This window comes from Thermobia domestica, chromosome 16 (assembly GCF_964235325.1).
Source record: "Thermobia domestica chromosome 16, izTheDome1.hap1.1, whole genome shotgun sequence".
NCBI lineage: Eukaryota > Metazoa > Arthropoda > Insecta > Zygentoma > Lepismatidae > Thermobia > Thermobia domestica.
Window position 1 is genome coordinate 11,050,203 of NC_137469.1, and position 19,672 is coordinate 11,069,874.

The window sequence follows — 19,672 nt, forward strand, 5'->3', positions numbered from 1 at the left end:
TCGATGACTGTACGAACTTCTTGTTAAGTAGCTTGGCAATAAATCAGTTCAATAGGTCACTAACAAATTTTATTAATAAACCAATATGGTCTCATTGATAAAATCAGATTGTTATATGCCAGAATATAGTATAAGGAGCAACCGTACGATTTCCGACCGGGTATTTTACCGAATTAATTTACGATGAGGCAATACAGGAAGATAAGTTTCCCTTTTCTCAAATTTGTTTGTCTCTAATGTAATTAGTCACCGAAACAAGTTTCAATGAAAAAATTATATGTCAATGATGTTGTTTCTCTGCTATATCTTCACCCTAATCAAATTCAGAAGTATTCTTCCTCTCCTCAAACTTAGGTTGATATGCAAGACGAAAATTTTAAAACTTTTCTCTCCCTTGGGAAGCTGTTTTATACTTTGATAAGATCTCTTCTTCGCAACAGCATCCAGATATTCTAGCCTTGGTCTTCCTCTTCCTGGTTTTCCTTCTGCCTTTCCCTCTATCAACGCGGTGATCCAATCAGACTGCCGAATAAGATGGCCAAGCATGCTGTTTCTTCTTTTTCCTATTATCTTCATGATCTGACGTCCTTCATTTGCTTCCTTTAGTAGGTCTTCGTTCCTTTTTCCTTTCGGTCCATGATATCCGCAGCGTCTTGCGCTAACACCACATTTCAAATGCTTCCAGCTTGGATATTTCAGCTTTTCTCAATGGCTACGTATCTGATCCGTAAACCGCCACGCTCGGTACCAGAGTTTTAATAAATCGTTTTCGAACGTTCAACGACACATTTCTTGATGTTAGCAGTAGTGTTGTAAAATTTCCGGAAATTTTGAACCTGTTGGTAAAAAACTGTTTTTTTTTTCGGTTTCTTTCCGGAAAAATTGGGAAATTACAAAAATGTTTGTATTAGGTTAGTTTTACTTGTAATGGAACCGTTTTTTTTTATTATTATTATTATTTCTCGAACGCGTGAAAAATTTAAGTTGAGAAATTTCAATATTGTGAATATTTAAAAAGGAAGCATTCCAAAATAAAACTGGTGTAATTATTCTTGAAAATTAATAGTCTGCACTCATTTCCTTTATGTGCTTTTACTCGTTTACTCCTGCCTGTGCATTAATCACAGAACTTTTACAGTTGCATACACATCTACCTTCACGAAACGTTTTTGTTGCAACAAATAGGGCACTTGAATGAAACTGAGTTCTTAATGTGCTCTTTGATCTGGTGAAATTTTGTTAATTTTAACCAAATTACTTCTTAAAAGAAAGAACAGTAGGAAAATTTCACTAATACTCATTACTGTTAGAAATATAATTACTATCATTTAATATTCAAATGCAGACTTTAATATAAACTCTATGTACAAAATTTTGTATGTAAACAAATATCTGTTTTCTAGTATGACAAATCATATATATATAAATGAAAGTGACTATATTTGTAACTTAACAACTCTTGAACCACCAGACTGATCTCCATAAAAATTTTCAACATATGTGAGGTTCGGGCCTGGAATAGACTTTACCATTTCACTTTGAAGGTGCAACTTGGGGAAAGGAAGTGCGGATATACATTGAAAATTACCAATCTTAGTGTCGAACTCATCGTTTTCAGGATTGCTGAGATGAACAGTGATATTTCCAATGCAGTTTAAATCTAAATTCAACGCCGAAAATTTAGGGAAGGGGAAGGGGATGATATACATAAAAAATCGAAAATGACTTATATTAGTGTCGAATCTATAGTTTTTGGGGTCGCTGAGATGAGCAGTGACACTTCTAATGCCATTTAAATCCAAATTCAGCGCCGTTACCTGGGGGAGGGGGAGAGGGGAGATGTATACAAATGATCGAAAATGATCGATATTAGTGTCGAATTCATAGTTTTTTCGGTTGCTGTGATGAACAGTAACACTTCCGATGCTTTAAATGCGTCTATATTAATTAATCTAACCAGGATTATATTTTAGTATCTTTTGTAGCCATAACTCTATTCTTGCACGGTGCTAACTTTAAAGGAGAGGTGTAAATATATTTGTTGCCGCAAAATGTTCATATTCTAATACAAGAAACATGACTATTCAATGATCTTAACTGTAAACTAGTAAATATAAAATAGTTTTAATTCTAAAGTTATAATGTAGTAAAATATTCGAAAATTTCAATTTTTCCCAATTTTTCCGTTTTTACCCAAAATTTGTTTCTTTTTTTTTTTTCAGACCTTTATAACACTAGTTAGCAGTACTATTTTCGTATTGAATGCTTGTTTAGCCTGCACTGTTCTGAACTTACGTCTTTTTCACTTCTTCCGTCTGTAGAGATTATTATTATTTTTATTATTATTATTATTATTATTATTATTATTATTATTAATAATAATAATAATAATTCAAGTCAAATACTCAAAAATACTATTATGCGTAGATAACATAAAGCTCTTTAAGATAGTTAGTAATGAATATGATAATTATTATCTCCTGCAGAAAGATTTAGATGCAGTTGATCATTGGTGAGAAAATAATTTATAGACAATTAACTTTGAAAAAGCTAGATATGTGACCATAGGCGCAAATCTGTCTTCAACATTGCGGGGTTAGATAAGACAGTTCCCATAATCTTTATTTTTTCTTTCTATTTTGAGCGATGTTCAAAATATTTATGAAGTTAAAGAAACAACACTGTGGAGGAACAGGGGAGCCGAGTTGTCTTCAACATTGGGAGGCGGATAGAATTGAAGCTTATTCTGGAAGGGGGGGGGGAGATGAATCTGATTTCTGAGGTTAATCTGTTGCATATTATATATCAGGTGATGTAGATGAAGTAGTGGTACATTTCACTTCCGAGCTGAATTAACAGATTGATGTGACCTTAATGCGCCAGGACACGAGGTTCAGTTTGAAGTATTAAAGAATACGATTCTTTAAAAAAATGAAACAAGCCAAGGAACATCAATTTTATCTCACTTTTCTTTGTGGTAATCGGACCCAAATTATCACATTTCTCCTCAAAAAACACATTTCAAATCGGATTATTGGAGAGGATAGCCCCCAGTTCCAAGATTTGGGAACATGTTCCCCTCATTCCCCCGGGATTTGCACCAGTGTACATGGTACTCAATAATAAAACTTAATATTTTGTTAGCAAATACAAAATTAATGGAGTAAGAATAAACAAAGTAGATCAAATTAAACATCTTGGTATTTTGTATGCAAGACAATTGAAATTTGGTAATCATATAAATGATATAGTGCTATCAACGAGAAAAACAGTAGGTTCTATCTTTAATCAATGGCCTGAATTTTATAAATGGTTACACTTATTAGATCCAAACTTGTATTTGGTTCACTTGTTTGAAACAGTTTGTCTAATCTACTTGTTAACAAAATCTGAACAGCCCAGAAATGTTTTATACGACGAATATCTATGTTATAAAATAAAATTTAAAAAGTCTACTATTCACACGAGTGTGAATATTGGTTAACTTTTGGGGACTTCAAGAAAGAAGAAATTTTATGGATAAATACTTTATTCAAATGGTATTGGATAATAAATATGGTAGCGATTACTGTTTGGAAAATATAGGAATAAGTGTGCTGAGTTATAGTATAAGAAGTCAGTCGACATTGCTAGCACTAAATTCAGAACCCGAAATCACTGATTATCCTTATGAATCACTCCCTATATTCCTAATGGAAATTCAAATCGTTCCCAGAATGCAACAAAAGTGACTCGGCGACACTACCGGCTAGAGCTGTAACTAACTGTGTCGTCTGCTCATGGCAGTAACTAAGTGTATCATTGGCTAATTCTATCAGACTCACTCGCTCTGCATGATTTGATTCGTTCTTGCTTTTAGTAGCTCGTAGTACCCAACTCCCTTGTTTGGCGGCGCCACAGTCTCCACAGTTTGGGCGGGAAGAGTAGCTGAAACCTTTGCCCAATTACAATTTAATAACAATAACAATTTAAATTAACATACGTTGAGAGAAACAATAGAGCATTTTTTACAAAAAATTAAACTGTTTTAACTTTATGACAAGGAACTTGATTTTATTGTTAATGTATCTTCAGAATATCTTTAGTTATAACATTTTATTTAAAGAACCAATCTTGACAATAAGCAACCAGGATGTTTTCATATGCAATTTTAAGAAAAGTTGATTCATTTCTTAAACGATAGTTAAATAAAGCTTTAATTTCCATAGTTCTGTAAATAGTATTTTATAATATGATATTGGCTCTTTCTATTTTAATCTTGTTTTATAATCAGCTTAAATCTTGTAATTTGAATATATTAACTTTTTAACGGCCTTAACCTGCTAATATTCATTCATACTACAAATTTTCTGGTCTGTTTTAAGTGATTGTATAATGGTTTTAACATAGTATTGTAATTTTGCCTATGAGCTGTTCACAGCACTGAAAATAAAGTTATTATTATTATTATTATTATTATTATTATTATTATTATTATTATTATTATTTATTTATTTATTTATTTATTTATTTATTTATTATAGAGGACGACTCTTTACACCACAAAGTCTTTGAGCGAGGTTGTTGTAGTCCTGTATCCCATATATGTTACAGTCCACTTTGTTGCAACAGCTAATAGTACTTAGCTATTAAAGAAGGAGTACGATAACCAGTTTGTTTCCACTGCAGTCATGTGAAAAGGAACATCAAAATTAGGTGCTGGGATTAGTTTCAGGGACACCAGGTGCAAGATTAAATAAATAAAAAAAACACTGCAGAACTAGATATTTCTTCCGAACACAAATTAGTATGTCTCCGATATGTAGCACTCTGAATTCTTACAATACGTGGGGAAGTCAAAAAGTAAATTGACTTTTGCAATTTCTATCACTAGGATTTGGTAACACTGCTAGTATCTAGCGCTGAATTACTGTCGTCTGCAACACTTCTATGCAGTGTGTCACTCTTATTCCCGCGTTAGGCGTTGGAGTGTAGCATACCGTTAAAAATGGCAGCTCCATTGTTGACCTGCACCAAGGAGGAAATGAGGCCAATGATCCGCCTTTTGTTTGCGGAAGATGTTAAACCTGCGGAAATTATTCGTCGAATGCAAGCGCAGTATGGTGACAGTTCTTTATCGCGATGCATAAAGCACAAATGCTGGACATCTCTCGTAAACATTTGACCCGTTATCGTCACGAGGGTGATGAATTTTTACAGCAAATCGCTACTGTAGATGAAACTTGGGTACATCATCATATACTGCAAAGTAAGGTTGCGAGCATGGTTTAAAAACACCCATCATCATTAGAAGTTAAGGAATTTAAAAGTCAGTCATCAGCTAATCATTGATGTTGTTCAAAATTCGTTATAGCTGCAACGGAAAAACTTTTTCCCAGTGGAATCAAAAAACTTGTGAAACGTTGTTGAAAGTGCGTTGAAGTGCAGGGAGATTATGCAGAAAAAACAATGTATATTTCAGTTTTCTATCATTAGAATAAATGTACCTTTTTTCAAGTCCCTTTACTTTATGATTTCTCCTCATATATATATTTGCACACTTGATGGAGGTATTTGTTACAAAAGGCACATCTACAAGTAATCCTCCTTTTTAAAGCTTTGGTAGTCCTTACCTGCACCTCCGGATGATGTCCTAACAGAAACATTATCCACGAAATGGCTGTCGAGACTGTATCATGGCCCTTCAGGAGACAGAGAAAAAAGACACAATTACCTGCTAATCATGTTCGATATAAATGTTTACACCAGCTAAAGATAAAACATGGAATCTTAAAAAAAAAATCAAAATATTTTAATAAAGTGACAAATGTTTTCTTGACGATAACCGTGTGCGTGAGCTTCCTCGCGCTTCTTCGTTTCCTCCCACTTTCTTCATTCCACCATTTTGTTCATTACCATCAACTCAATCTCCTAGCCTCGGTACATAGCCGTTGAAGGTAAATCTCAAAAGAATTAAAAACTACATCGAGAGAGAAAGAAAAAATAAAAACATATGTACGGTCTTTAATCTTGTAATTTCCGAACTAAATGTCTGAACGTATGTGACACCGTGCCGCGATCGTATAATGGAAAACTACGCAATGTAGATACTGATTATATTACCATGACGTCTACAAAAGTGACACTTGATGGAAAAACGAATAAAACTATAAATTATGGTACAGTTTCGCAGAAATTCATGATGAGCTGTGTTAATTGGTTTATGAACTGTTACTGATTATGATACGTATTAAAGAACATTTGGGGCGCTCTATATATTAATAAACTTTAACCTAATTCAAATATAAAATTATCGCTTAATTCTTGCCATCAGCAAATACAAGCATTGACGTATTCGTATGTATTTACTAATATCAACACAAAGTTATTAGAAAAGATTTTCCTACCTGAAACATATGAGTAAAGTTTTGCCTCTACCCACGTCAAACATAAACATATGAGTAAAGTTTTACCTACCTCAAATATACATATATGACTCTAGCTTCAACTACCTTAACATATCAGTAAAGCTCTATCTACATCAACTATAAACGTACCAACAAATGCTAAGCATATCAAAATAATTTACCTATTTGAGTAGTAAAGTTTTACGTATCTCAGACATAGACATACAGGTAAAGTTAAAGTTTTACGTATCTCAGACATAGACATACAGGTAAAGTTAAAGTTTTACGTATCTCAGACATAGACATACAGGTAAAGTTAAAGTTTTACGTATCTCAGACATAGACATACAGGTAAAGTTAAAGTTTTACGTATCTCAGACATAGACATACAGGTAAAGTTAAAGTTTTACGTATCTCAGACATAGACATACAGGTAAAGTTAAAGTTTTACGTATCTCAGACATAGACATACAGGTAAAGTTAAAGTTTTACGTATCTCAGACATAGACATACAGGTAAAGTTTATTTATCTCAAACGTAAGCATGCACTGAGAAAAAAAACGTATGTGGAGTACGTAGAAACGTAGGTTACATGTGTAAATCTTCTAGTTTTTTGGACTTAACGTGCAGCAAACATATAAAATATACTTTATTTTCGTGTATAAAATATATTTTATACGTACTTTCCGTATACGTGTTACGAACAAACGTATTTTCCGTACAAACGAAAGAACTGTGTATAGGCGATCAGGATTTCATATACAGATAGACTTATGTAACATATAGCTGACGTATGTAACATATGTATATGTATGTAATCATTGGCGGATCCAGGATATGATCAAGGGAGGGGCTAAACCATAATTTGCCGTTTTATCCAATGTAAAGCAGAATTGAAGCCCATTTTATCCAGTGTAAACCTGAGCGTCAAGGGGGTGGGGGGCTATAGCCCCTTAGCCCCCCCTTGGATCCGACCTTGTATGTAACATAAGGAAGACTGTTAGATGTGGGATATCCAGCAACGGTATGATATAACATCTAAGGCCAGTGCGTATGTAGTATATGGATAACATATGATCCGTACTGATTTCTGTAGTAAACTTAAGAATTCTGTATATTTGTACAATATACCGCTGTCCGGATAAAGGATTTTTCTCAGTGTGTCAACAAAGATTTTAGGAAAGACCTTACAAAATAAGCATATTAGCAAAGTTTTATATAAAATATGAACACATTAATGAATGTTACCTGCCTATAAATATTGTCAAGCATTGTGTACGTCAATATCAAATTGAAGGGCTCGGTGCAATAAGGAGCTAACCCTCAAAAAGTTGTTTCCGAGATAATAGCTTTTGAAAGTTTGAAAAAATCCATAAATCGGAATTATTATTTTTATGTTGTGCAGTTCATTCGAAAAGCTTCACTAAAGTTTCTAGTTTATATAAAGACATACAATTATGTACAATTAAAATGAAAAGAGGTTGAATTTGTTCTTTTTGTAATTCAATATTACTCATTGTTGGTTAGCTCCTTATTGCATCAGAATTTTAGGAGTCAGTTCTGTGGGATAACAACTAACATAAATGCACAAGAATTATATTGTGAACAAAAAATATACATAATAATGAAAAATCAAACTGAAGTATGTAAGGAAAACTAAATACTTTACAAGTTTAATGAATATGTAAGTCAGTCACAATGCTCTTAGCGCTGACATGAAATAGTGGCATATTATTGCAGGTCACAAATTACATTGAATTCAACCAAGGTTGACCCTTCTTATGCATCAATCATCAAGTCCATCCAACATTTCTACACACTCTTCTCCAGCTACTTCCGTCGGAACAAGGCTACGATAAAAATTATGGTATATTGGGGGGATCCATTCCAACAGAGACATTAGATCAGAGTATTTCCGGATATCTATAGGAATTCCTTCCTGGTACTTGCATGGCAAATCGTTGAGGTTCACTTCTGGCTGTGGGCGGCCTCGTTTCTTTAGGTTGCACGTAGTCCATACAGGTGCTTCCTTCTGGTACGAATAGCTTACATGCAAAACCTAGGGAGTAGCTGATTCCATCTTAAACACGGCTGCATCTGAAAACTTGAGAGGCTGTTTGGTGTCTGTGGTTATTTTCTTGGAAATTGATGACACAAGTGGTGTGAAATCCTTGAAGTCGGTTTGCTGCATGCGAGTTACATGAAATTTCTTCTTTCTGTTGGCACTGCTGATTACATGTGCCCACTCATCTGTTGTATACACAATGGGGTGATGCCTACGTGCGTACAGTTCTATGCGGCCAAAATCACGATCGCATGGCAGTTGTGTGTGGCCTACGACTGGAAAATGATGAAAAATTTTCTTAAATCGTCCACACCGAAGCAGTGCTTCATATAAGGCAATCAAGGTCCAATTCTTATTTTGCCCTTTGCAATTGTCACTAATAATATGAAGTTCTTCACTTTGCACGTTATTTCCCATAATGTATTTAAGTATGCAACTAGAAATTTCAGAGGAACCGCGTTTAGCTATATTTTCACTCCAGAGAAACATAAAGCCAATGTCCGAGCCACAATCATGAACTGCGAAATTATAACTCCAGAGTTTTCTCTTGTAGAAAGCAGGACCAACCGTTAATTTTGGAGTTGGGAGGGTCTTTTGTAAATCAACGCAGATTACATGATATTTCGTAGGATCTGAAGAAGCAAGCTGTGAGAGATAGGTGAGTTTCTCCTTAGCGGCTTCTGCCCTAGCTAGGTGTAGCGCTCTACTGGCTTCTAACTGTTTGGCTTCGTTTTCGTCATGTACAGGTTTAGCATGATCCAAATTTATTTTATTCGAGTCGCAAAAGGAACAAGTGTCTGACTTAGGTAATTTAAACCCTATACAAAATTCCTCACAAAAAAGCCTTCGGAATCTGTCAGAACTAATGGACGTTGTCTGCTGAGATGCACACCACGGAATATACTTTGTCTCATATAGAGAATTTATCGTGAGATCGCAGTCCAGGTACTGCTTGTTCGCGTTTTGGCTCCGGCTGTAGTGACTGGCATATTTCGGTATGGATGTTATAAACTTCCTTGCAGATTCCAAACTGGCTTCTGTGAAAGCATTTGGCCGGTTGTGATGCCTACCCCTTCCATCACTTTTGGCTGTGATGTTTCCACCCTTGATTTGTTCCTGAAGTAGCTGTATTCGTTTTCTGCTGCGGTGAAGTCCATGAACTGCAAGAAAGGCCTTCTTGCACACACTAACATCTACACCATTAATTTTCAAATTATAAGAAAACGTGAATGATCTCCTCGAAGATTGTCCTTTTGTGTAGGAACGTTTCGTATTCTGAATTCTCATATTTTGCATGAGGTAGGTGTTTTGTGTTGCATAATCAGCCAAGTCCCAGAATGAATGAAAAATAAACTCTATGTCCCCTTTAATTTTTTTCCAGCAATTTTTTGGACATTTACATGGTTCACCCACTTTCCTGGCTGAAACAACATCCTTCGAATGACTGGAGGTATATTGCTCCCCTTTATTTCTTCTTCTCTTACGCTTCACTCTCTCCCAGTTATTCCTCTCACATCGTCTCTTTCTGGCTGGAGGACGTTTGATTGGAGATCCCTCTGTCGTCCTTGTGATGTGAAGGTCATTCTGAAAAGGATAAGAGTACGATTTTAATAAATACACACTAGGTTCTTTACAACAGGAAATTAGAAATACCTAATGAAAATATTCTGGCCATAGTGCTATTGAATCTACTGTATTTCTAAACCGATATGACGTCTCAACCCCACTGCTATTCTGCGTGCGCGAAATTTAGCAAAAATCCTAGTCAGTAACAAAAATTATTTCCATTTGATGAAAATTGTTTCGTAAATAACTTCAGAATGTAAGGGAAATTTGAATACATTTTTAGCAAATTGAAAAGACTGTAATTTTCTGTACATTCCAGCCACACTAGCATTATTCCCAAAATAATTTTACGAAATGGAAAGAACTTTTGTCACTGACTGTACAATCCACTCGAAAATCATAAATATTCGAAACAAATTCACTATTGAAAATGACAAAACAATTCTGATCATTTATCGTGACACAGTGTTGTCACACTTGGTGCAATTGTACCAAATTCAGCACTTTGTCATTCAACGGCCCATTTTCATCCCCTTTTGTGAAAAAGTTGGTACAATTGTACCCAATTGTACCCAATGTAACAAATACTTCTCACATTTTCAAAAATGTCAATAAGACTTTTCCTACATTTTACAGTACTCATACTGTGTGTTGGACTCTTATAAAATGCTGTTGGACATTCATTCTTTGACGTTGCATCGCTTAACGCTAGAAACTATACCAGGAAATAAATGACGATACATTGGCGCATCCGAGCCCCGTATGAACTAGACGAGAAAGTAACAGTGTTGTGGAAATATATTCTTAAAATAATAATAATAATAATAATAATAATAATAATAATAATAATAATAATAATAATAATAATAACACACAAATACGTTGAACCAAGTGTTGAATATTCTGAAGAAAACCAGCCTATGCTCAAATAAGTCTATAATTTATGCGTCGTTGCAAAGATTTTACACCAAACGAAAATAGCACGAAAAATATATTGACATAATTCCTGCCTTACCGCGGTAAGTTGTTTCTAATTACGCCATATTGACGTATATAAAGATACCCAAACATTTCTCCGTTTTATAGATCTGTATCGACGCGTTGATTTGGACCCTTGAAAGAGGGGGGGGGGAGGTCTAGAAATTTACTAATTTTAGTTTCGTGTTACAGAGTCATGTATTACACTGGAATAAATTCAACCCTTTTTGTTTCAATTTGGTACTATTTTTCAGCTCCCTTCAGACCTAGGACTGTGGCAACACTGTCCTGACATGATTGCTTTATTACCTTTCTCATTTCATAGCATTTACAGCACCGTTCTTGACGCTACATTGTCAGAATTTGTCATAATCAGAGAAAAATGTACATGTGTAATGTCGCTTTCTTTGTGGTTAATTATTTCAGCAATATGGCGCTAACCAACATTCATTATATTAGCAGCTGTTGTCATCAGAAAAAGTTCAAGATTTTTCTGTACCAACTCGCTAGAGTCCTGACGAATGCATAGGGAATTGATTTGCGTATTAAGATGCACGTAAAAACTCACACTTAAAGACCGTTTTTTACAAGCCTATATCTGAGGCAATAAGGTGTTAACCAACATTTTAACAAAATAACAAAAATAAAACTCGTTTCTTACCTCAGAGTCGGTGCTGTTGTTGCTTGACACTCCAAACACATACTCTGGGTCATCAAAGCTGTTTTCACCGAGTAGGGGGCCATCTTCTTCATCAGAAACACTAATATGTGCGGAGGTGCTCTGCATAACATTCTCGATAACTGACATTTTCCTGTGGCTTAACACCTTGTTGCACACAACTTTCCGCTTGTACGTTTCTTCTCAAGAAGGATATCACGTGATTGCGCGCGATGACGACACAGCACAAGCACCATCTGTTGATGAATGAAGCAGACCTTCATGCCTAATGTAGTACACTGTTTATCTCAATTTTGACAAAAGTGAGGGTTAGCTCCTTATTGCACCGAGCCCTTCAATTATTAGTCGAGCCTTGCCTATCTGAAACACAAACATTAGTAAAGGCTTACCTACCTCAAACATAAACGTATCAACTTCCTCCCGAATGTCGAGGTCTGTGAGAACAGCTCCATCTTGTGAAGCTTCTATCAGAAGATCCAAGAAAGCCAAACGACGTTTTTTAACTAAAAGAAAAAGAGAAATTTCGTAGATTCTGTAAATATAGTTAAAACACAGCCAGTTCCGAGGTGTTGATCCGATTTTACAGTGTTGATCGTATAGGATTGCCTGTTGTGTTCAGCTTCCAAAGGATTCGGAGACACAAAGGTTTGGATTGTTTGAAGTTGTATTCGTATTAATTGAGTGTATTATTATTATTATTATTATTATTATTATTATTATTATTATTATTATTATTATTATTATTATTTGAAAATCAAATCAGATTAGTGAATTTTCGCATGAATTTCAGACGTGTTAACACAGAAAGCCTAATAAATACTAACTTAAAAATAATATCCGACCGAGCTAAACATTTGCATTATTACTATTATGTGTTACAGCTCCGGGAATTTATGATTGACTTCATCAAATACATTATCTGATATGATAGCATGCTGGGTTACCAGATTGAACTGAACGTAAAGCCCAGAAACAATCGGAATCTTTTTATGATAGAGGACACACACTTTTATGAAACAAAGATTTTTATATCTTATTACCAATTATTCATTACCAATAACTATCAAACAAACATTATACATACAGAATAAAAACAAATTCTAACTAAATCTATGCCTATGGAACACGTAGATTGAATGTCGCTTCCACAAAAGATCTCTATTGACTTCTGTCTTTAGCAACTGGATCCAGTTTCTACTTTGTATTTTCATTTCAGCGAGATGCATCTTAATATTATCCTTACATCCGCGCCTAGGTCTTCCTGATGGTCGTTTTCCTATTGGATTTCCAGTTAAGACTTTGAAAGTATTCCTACTTTCTTCCATCCTAGCTACATGACCTGCCCACCTAAGCCTCCTAGACTTGATGACCCTAACTATGTTTGGTAAACCGTATAAATTATATAGTTTCTCGTTATGAAGTTTCCGCCATTCCCCATTCCTGTTTTTCTTGGGTCCGAATATTCGTTTCAGGATCTTATTCTCAAATACTTTCAGTCTACGTTCTTCCCTCAGAGTAAGGGACCATGTTTTGCAACCATACAGAACAACAGACATGATTATCGTTTTATATATTTTAAGGTTGAATTTTTTTTTCCAGAATTCATGACAACAAAAGGTTTTTTAAATGAATAATAACACGAATTCCCTGCTTTTAGTCGACATTTAATTTCTTCGTGGATATGGCTTTGGGTTGTTAATATTGATCCTAGATATTTGAAAGTGTGCACTTTGTCGAAAGTATTGATTGTTTTATAGTTTGACGCATCTATAATTTGCAGTATTACGATTACTGATCAAAAATGTCTACTTTATCCATATATTTTGGAGGTCATATTTGCGTCAAGAAAATTAAGTTCTAGGTACACCTCTGGATAACACTTAAAGTTAGTTTCGATAAAAGTGAATTGTAGACGTAATTTTCTGTTTATAAATGTAGGCAATTCTTGACAGGAAGGTTAAATCGCAATTGTTATAAAATTTGACTGCGTTTTTCGACATGCACCAAACCTATTCAAAATTATACAATGCACTCTCTGCCGTATTAGTCACTGATGCACATATCGAATGAATGTTTAGCATGATGAGAACTATATTTACCAGATGGCAGAAACAGATTGTCAACAAAATTTATGATTGCCGAAAATTTCTGTTCAGATTCACTTGAAAATAACCTGTCAAGAGTTCTACAAAGTGGTTCTGGAAGACATAACTTTTCTTGACCCAAGTGAGTTCCTTCGTGGTTAAACGGTTAGCGTATATGCCTTTGTTGTGGGAGACCCGGATTAGATTCCTGGCAGGAGCTCATGCGGTTCGAATTCCACATTAATCAGTAGGTCCCGTCTCATATAGCCTCGCTGCCGAAAGGGACGACAAACTCAAAATCAACTCAATTTTCTTGACGCAAAGAGGAGCTCCAAAAGATGTGAATAAAGTAGACATTTTTCATCAATGATCGTAATATTTTTATATGGAAAAAGCAAACCAAAAATATTCTTTCAGAATATGAATACATTAATTACTTACGGTACATACATATTATTAGTACTTCTAGAACCATAAACTAGCATCATAAAAGCCAAAAATCTTCCAAACTTGGATTTTTTAAACAATTCTTTACTATGCAAAAAAGAGACAACTGAACCTTCCAAATTTACAGAGGAACTACTCTGGTCCTGGACTAAGATAACACTCTTCCCTAAGTGTCAATGTATCCTGTCAGGATGGGGTATGAATCCTACTATTTTTTTGACATTAGGCAATCCTGGCCCTGGATTATAGCTCCTGAACCAAGATTTCCTTGCCAAAATATGACTTTGAGCTTTTGACCCCGGAATTGCCAAATGTATAGAGAGATAGGTGTATTTTGGCCCGGTTCAAGGCACCTATAAATTTATAAGGAGCAGAAACATGGACTTATCAAAGAACTATGAAAGAAACAATTTGAAGTTTGGATGCGGAAAATGATGGCGAGAGTTGATTGATTGGAATGAAAAACCAATTACCAAATACAAACAAAAGTTGAAATAAAAGAGTATTATGAAATTTATTTTTAAAAAATCAAAAGCAATTAGTTTAGACATTTCTGAAAAATAAAAGACAACTCTTGTTGGAAATGCGATAGAACTTGTGGTGAAAGATAAAGGAGAGAAGGAAAGAAGAATACTACAGTGTGTTCAAAAAGTTACGCAACCTCATGAGCAATCCCATTAATTTATATTGTTTCCTTATAGACGCTGAATAACAATGAGTTTTAAGTGCAACAGCGTATATTACTGTGGTAGAGTACCGTATATCTGCACCAGCAGTTACGCATTGACCTAGAGGGTCTACACAGAGAAATACGGAACAGATGCTCCAAACAAATCTTCTATCAAACGGCTATATAAGTTCCAAGTGACAAATAGCGTAGTTGACGCCGAGAAGCGGTTGTCCAAGGTTTTTAACATAAGAACTCTTGATCGATTTGCCAGCTGCATATGTTGTTAATCAAAAAAAATCTGTGTAATGACTTCTGAGACAGTCCGGGCTCTCCATTGGCAGTGCATATATGACCTTGGGCAAGTGTTTGAAATTCTATTAGTACAATGTTAGAGTATACTTTCAAACCCCTAAGATCAATATTAACAGACAAAAAAAAATATTCAAGAAAAAATTAAATATTGACTGAAAGCAGGGAATTCGTGTTATTCTTCAGTTCAAAATCTCTTGTCATCGCAAATTCTGTCGAGGAATTTGAAGCTTAAAATAAACAAATCGAATATCATACCTGTTGTTCTGTATGGTTGCAAAACATGGTCGCTTACTCTAAGGGAAGAATGTAGACTGAAAGTATTTGAGAACAAGATCCTGAGACGAATATTCGGACCCAAGAGGAACGGGAATGGGGAATGGCAGAAACCTCATAACAAGGATCTACATAATTTATACGGTTTACCAAATATTGGTAGGGTCGTCAAATCTAGGAGGCTCAGGTGCGCAGGTCATGTAGCTAGAATGGAAGAAAGTAGGAACGCTTTCAAAGTCTTGACTGGAAGACCAATCGGAAAACGGCCATTAGGAAGACCTAGGCGCAGATGGGAGGACAATATTAAGATGGATCTCGCAGAAATAGGAATACAAAGTAGAAACTGGATCCAATTGGCTAAGGGTAAAAGTCAGTGGAGAGCTTTTGTGAACGTGGCATTGAACCTTCGGGTTCCGTAGGCCATAGAGTTAGTTAGTTAAAATTAGGACGGTTCATAAACTTGTATGTCTGAAAAGACTATTGACGTTGGTTCATGGAAGCGCTAGAAGGGAAAGAACTCGATGTCCATAATTCTCGGGCATGTGCCAGTGGCAACTACATATGCTGAAGAAATTGCCTTTACATTCTCAAAAAATCAGCGTTTGGTGTGCCATTAATTCTTTGTCGTGCGTGTGTCACGCCATTGTAATCGTGCGTTCACTATATTCTTTGAATAGACAGTGACGTGCGAACAGAATAATAAGAAATGATAATATGAAATATTTCCCCATAAGTTTGCATGACTTTTTGAGCACCCTGTATTAATTATGTATAATATTTTCTGAGGAAAATTTCTGTTGCAAATTTCATATAATTTAGGAAGGATTATCAGTGTGTTTTCAATTTGCAGCAAATGTTCGAGTAGTAATTACAAAATACTTATTTCTGTATGACGAACTGTTAGAAAAATTAATATTTATGTTTTTAAATGTTTAAATGAAGTGCGAAACTTCGAAAGATTACATGGCAATATAAAAGAATATACACTACTGACATAACTTTTCGGACTTGAACAACTACATAACAAATTAAACCATTAATTTCAATGTTTCTAGTTTTTAATCCGTTACCGTTACTGAAAATAACGCTTACAATGGAATAATACGCATATGCAACAGAAGCTTCCTTATATATATCCTAATACATTAACATTACTTACCATTTGCACCATTTGCAGTATCGAAACCATTTTCCTTCACATTTTCCTCTTTTAAACTCTTCAAGTATTCCTTTCTTTGCTGAATAACCTGTAAACAAAAATAAAACACAGAATACTGTACAAATCTTTGTTTAAGATATTTCAAATATTATTATTATTATTATTAATAATAATAATAATAATAATAATAATAATAATAATAATAATAATAATAATAATAATAATAGTAATAATAATAGTCAAGCATGCTTGCTCTTATGTTAACACACTGTTTCTTTTTCCTAAAATTTTTTGGTTAGGTAATGTGGGAACTGTTGAAGCAAGTTCTAAAGAAGGTTGGGCTGTAATGGTAGAACTGAGGAATCAAGAAACTAACATTTCTAGAGGTAACTTATGAAGTTAGACCACGTATGCGGAACCTTTCTCGTATCAAAGGCCACAATAACAATGATGCTCATTTCACCATAAGGCCGAATGTAAATAAAAATGTATAAAAGTAGGGTTCTCGGAAAGTAAGTACCGTTTTGGGGGGAAAATATATTAAAATAGGTTTGTACACACCAACTTTACTTTTACACGAAAGAGCACATTTTAAACTAATTTTCGGCATAGTTTCCCCCAATGTTCAAACACTTGTCAGAGCGGAGGACCAACTTGTGCACACCTTCCTCAACAAAACATCCAGCAAATACACACCGTTTCGTTTGAACGCCATCGCAACGCTAGTCTCAGCGCTCTTCACTAGTTCATTGCCTCTCCATTGACGCCAGTACGGTTCAGTTGTCGCGAATGTACTGTGTACGATGAATATCGGCCAGCTTAGTGTTCCTTGCATTCAGAAACCGGATAACAGAACAAATCTTACAATCGGTGGGATCAGCAATTGTTTCAAACATTGGAAATGATGACAGGACACAGCCCACACGCGACAAATAACCGTACTGCGTCAGTGAAGAGACAACGAAGCGGTGAAGTTAGTGCGCATGTCCTGAGCGCCGACACTGGCGGGATATTCCGTTGAGGAAGGCGTGGACAACTTGCTTCCCCGCTCTGACAAGTGTTTGAACATTGGTGGAACCTATGTTGAAAAATAGTTCAAAGTGTGCTCTTTCATGTAAAAAAAATGGCTTGAAGAAACCTGTTTTAGTATTTTTTTTTCAAAATGGTATTTACTTTTCGAACACGTCTCGCAATTTTTCGCTTATGTCATATTTAATATATAATTTAGAATTTTCGACAAGAGCTCCAGAAGAGCGCATTTTATGACTCTGAAGGCTACATGCTTGAGTTAGACGAAAGATATGAGACACTTTCCTGTCCCAAGGTGTACATCAGTTTATCAGAGTAATCTTAAATATTTGGAAAAGTTGATGAACTTAAAACTTTTGACGTTTCGGACAACATAAAAAAAAAAGTCCTTTTTTATTTGATTTGAGCTTCGTGAGTTTGTTGCTTGTCTACTACAAACTGTACAATTGAAATATGACAAATTCTTTCTTCGAACATTTAGTATTGTTAATAACAAACATAACCTCATTATATCTAATATTGATAGTTATATTTAGTGCATAATAATAATGATAACAAAAATACACCTACCTCTGCAGTAAAATTGTGAAGAATTCGAAGGCATCTGTCATGTTCCCATCCACGAGGAGTACACTTATAAATAAAACTAGGATAAACCCAAGGCGACACCACTCTATCGTATAGTAAATTGCTTAGGCTGAAATAATTAAAAAGAATACATTTATTCAATTAGTAAATCTTGACTTTTTTTTAAGTTAGGCTTCTTGTCACTAGAGTTGCCTATGAGACAAAGCACAATGTTTTTCTTTTCAGGGGACTCTCGATTCAGCCTTTCTGCTATCATTTTTCCCAGGACACTGTGCGGTCGGTGACGTCACGTGGAGGTATCGCCAAGGATGTTATAAAATAGACCATCTGTCCATAGCATAAAATTGTGAAACCATACGTATCCTATGATTGGTGATTTTCTTACCTGTGAAAGGTTATTCTGTTTAATTTCTTCTCACTTCTATTTGTACACCCATATGTGCAGCATGTAACCATTGTATAATATAAATCTGAAGCAACGACTTAAATAAAAATAAAAGACAGACACACCTCACAGCCATACGTATCCTATGATTGGTGATTTTCTTACCTGTGAAAGGTTATTCCGGGTAATTCCTTCTCACTTCTATTTGTACACCCATACGTGCAGCATGTAACCATTGTGTAATATAAATCTGAAGAAACGCCTTAAATAAAAATAAACGACAGACACACTACATGTCTACATATGAAGATCATAATGTTTTGAGCCAACATACATGGCAGTCGGGCAGATCCTCTATTTTATAACATCGTTGCGTATCGCGAGGTATCGTTCAAGACAACAAGTGAAACACTGCATAAGCAATTACTCTAGTTGATATGGGCAAAATTCCTCCACAAGACGTCACGGACAGGAAACCAATCAGAACGCTAAACGCGAACTGGGGCTACCTGTTATTTTATTTACTTTGATGTTTGTGACCAAACACGAGATAGAACTCAGAGTTCTTCTTTCGAGTAGAAACTGATATACTTTCCGAGACGAGATTTCACTTTCATGGCACTTTTTCGAGGCGAGATACTCTAAAGGCAAACTCATACACGTGTCATTAACTTATGAGTTAGGAATTAAGATTTCTGGGCTTTCAGCATCTATGACCATATGAGGGATGACGTCCCTTGGCGATCATACTATCCGGGAAAAGAGAAGGAAGGAAGCGGCCTAGGACTTATATGTTAGGTATCATCCGGGCATTTGCCTGGTATGAATGAGGAAAACCCAGGAAAACCTCACTCAGGAGATGGCTGACCTGAAAACGTTTTTCCACCTTCTCGACCGGTGTCCCCACAGGAAATCGAACCCCGATCACTGACATCACAGGCGAGAACCCTAGCTACTACGGTACATGCGGCCACTTGCAACTCAGAAGTTTAATTTATTATCTTGACAAGAAGAAACACTCTAATTCTGGAGACGAGATTAGAGCAGTGAG

General features: G+C 35.4%; 1 protein-coding gene across 2 annotated transcripts in view; it reads right to left on the minus strand.

The window, feature by feature from the left end:
* Positions 1 to 19,672, minus strand: part of LOC145672912 (cytochrome P450 4C1-like) — a 72,149-nt gene that overhangs the window by 20,813 nt on the left and 31,664 nt on the right. For both annotated transcript variants that reach the window (XM_081742115.1, XM_081742116.1), the window contains exons 6-9: positions 18,219 to 18,345; positions 16,620 to 16,707; positions 12,068 to 12,177; positions 5,613 to 5,681 (exon numbers count right to left, since the gene is read on the minus strand). In XM_081742115.1, coding sequence (XP_081598241.1) covers positions 5,613 to 5,681; positions 12,068 to 12,177; positions 16,620 to 16,707; positions 18,219 to 18,345 — 394 coding nt within the window. The remainder of the gene's footprint in view (positions 1 to 5,612; positions 5,682 to 12,067; positions 12,178 to 16,619; positions 16,708 to 18,218; positions 18,346 to 19,672) is intronic.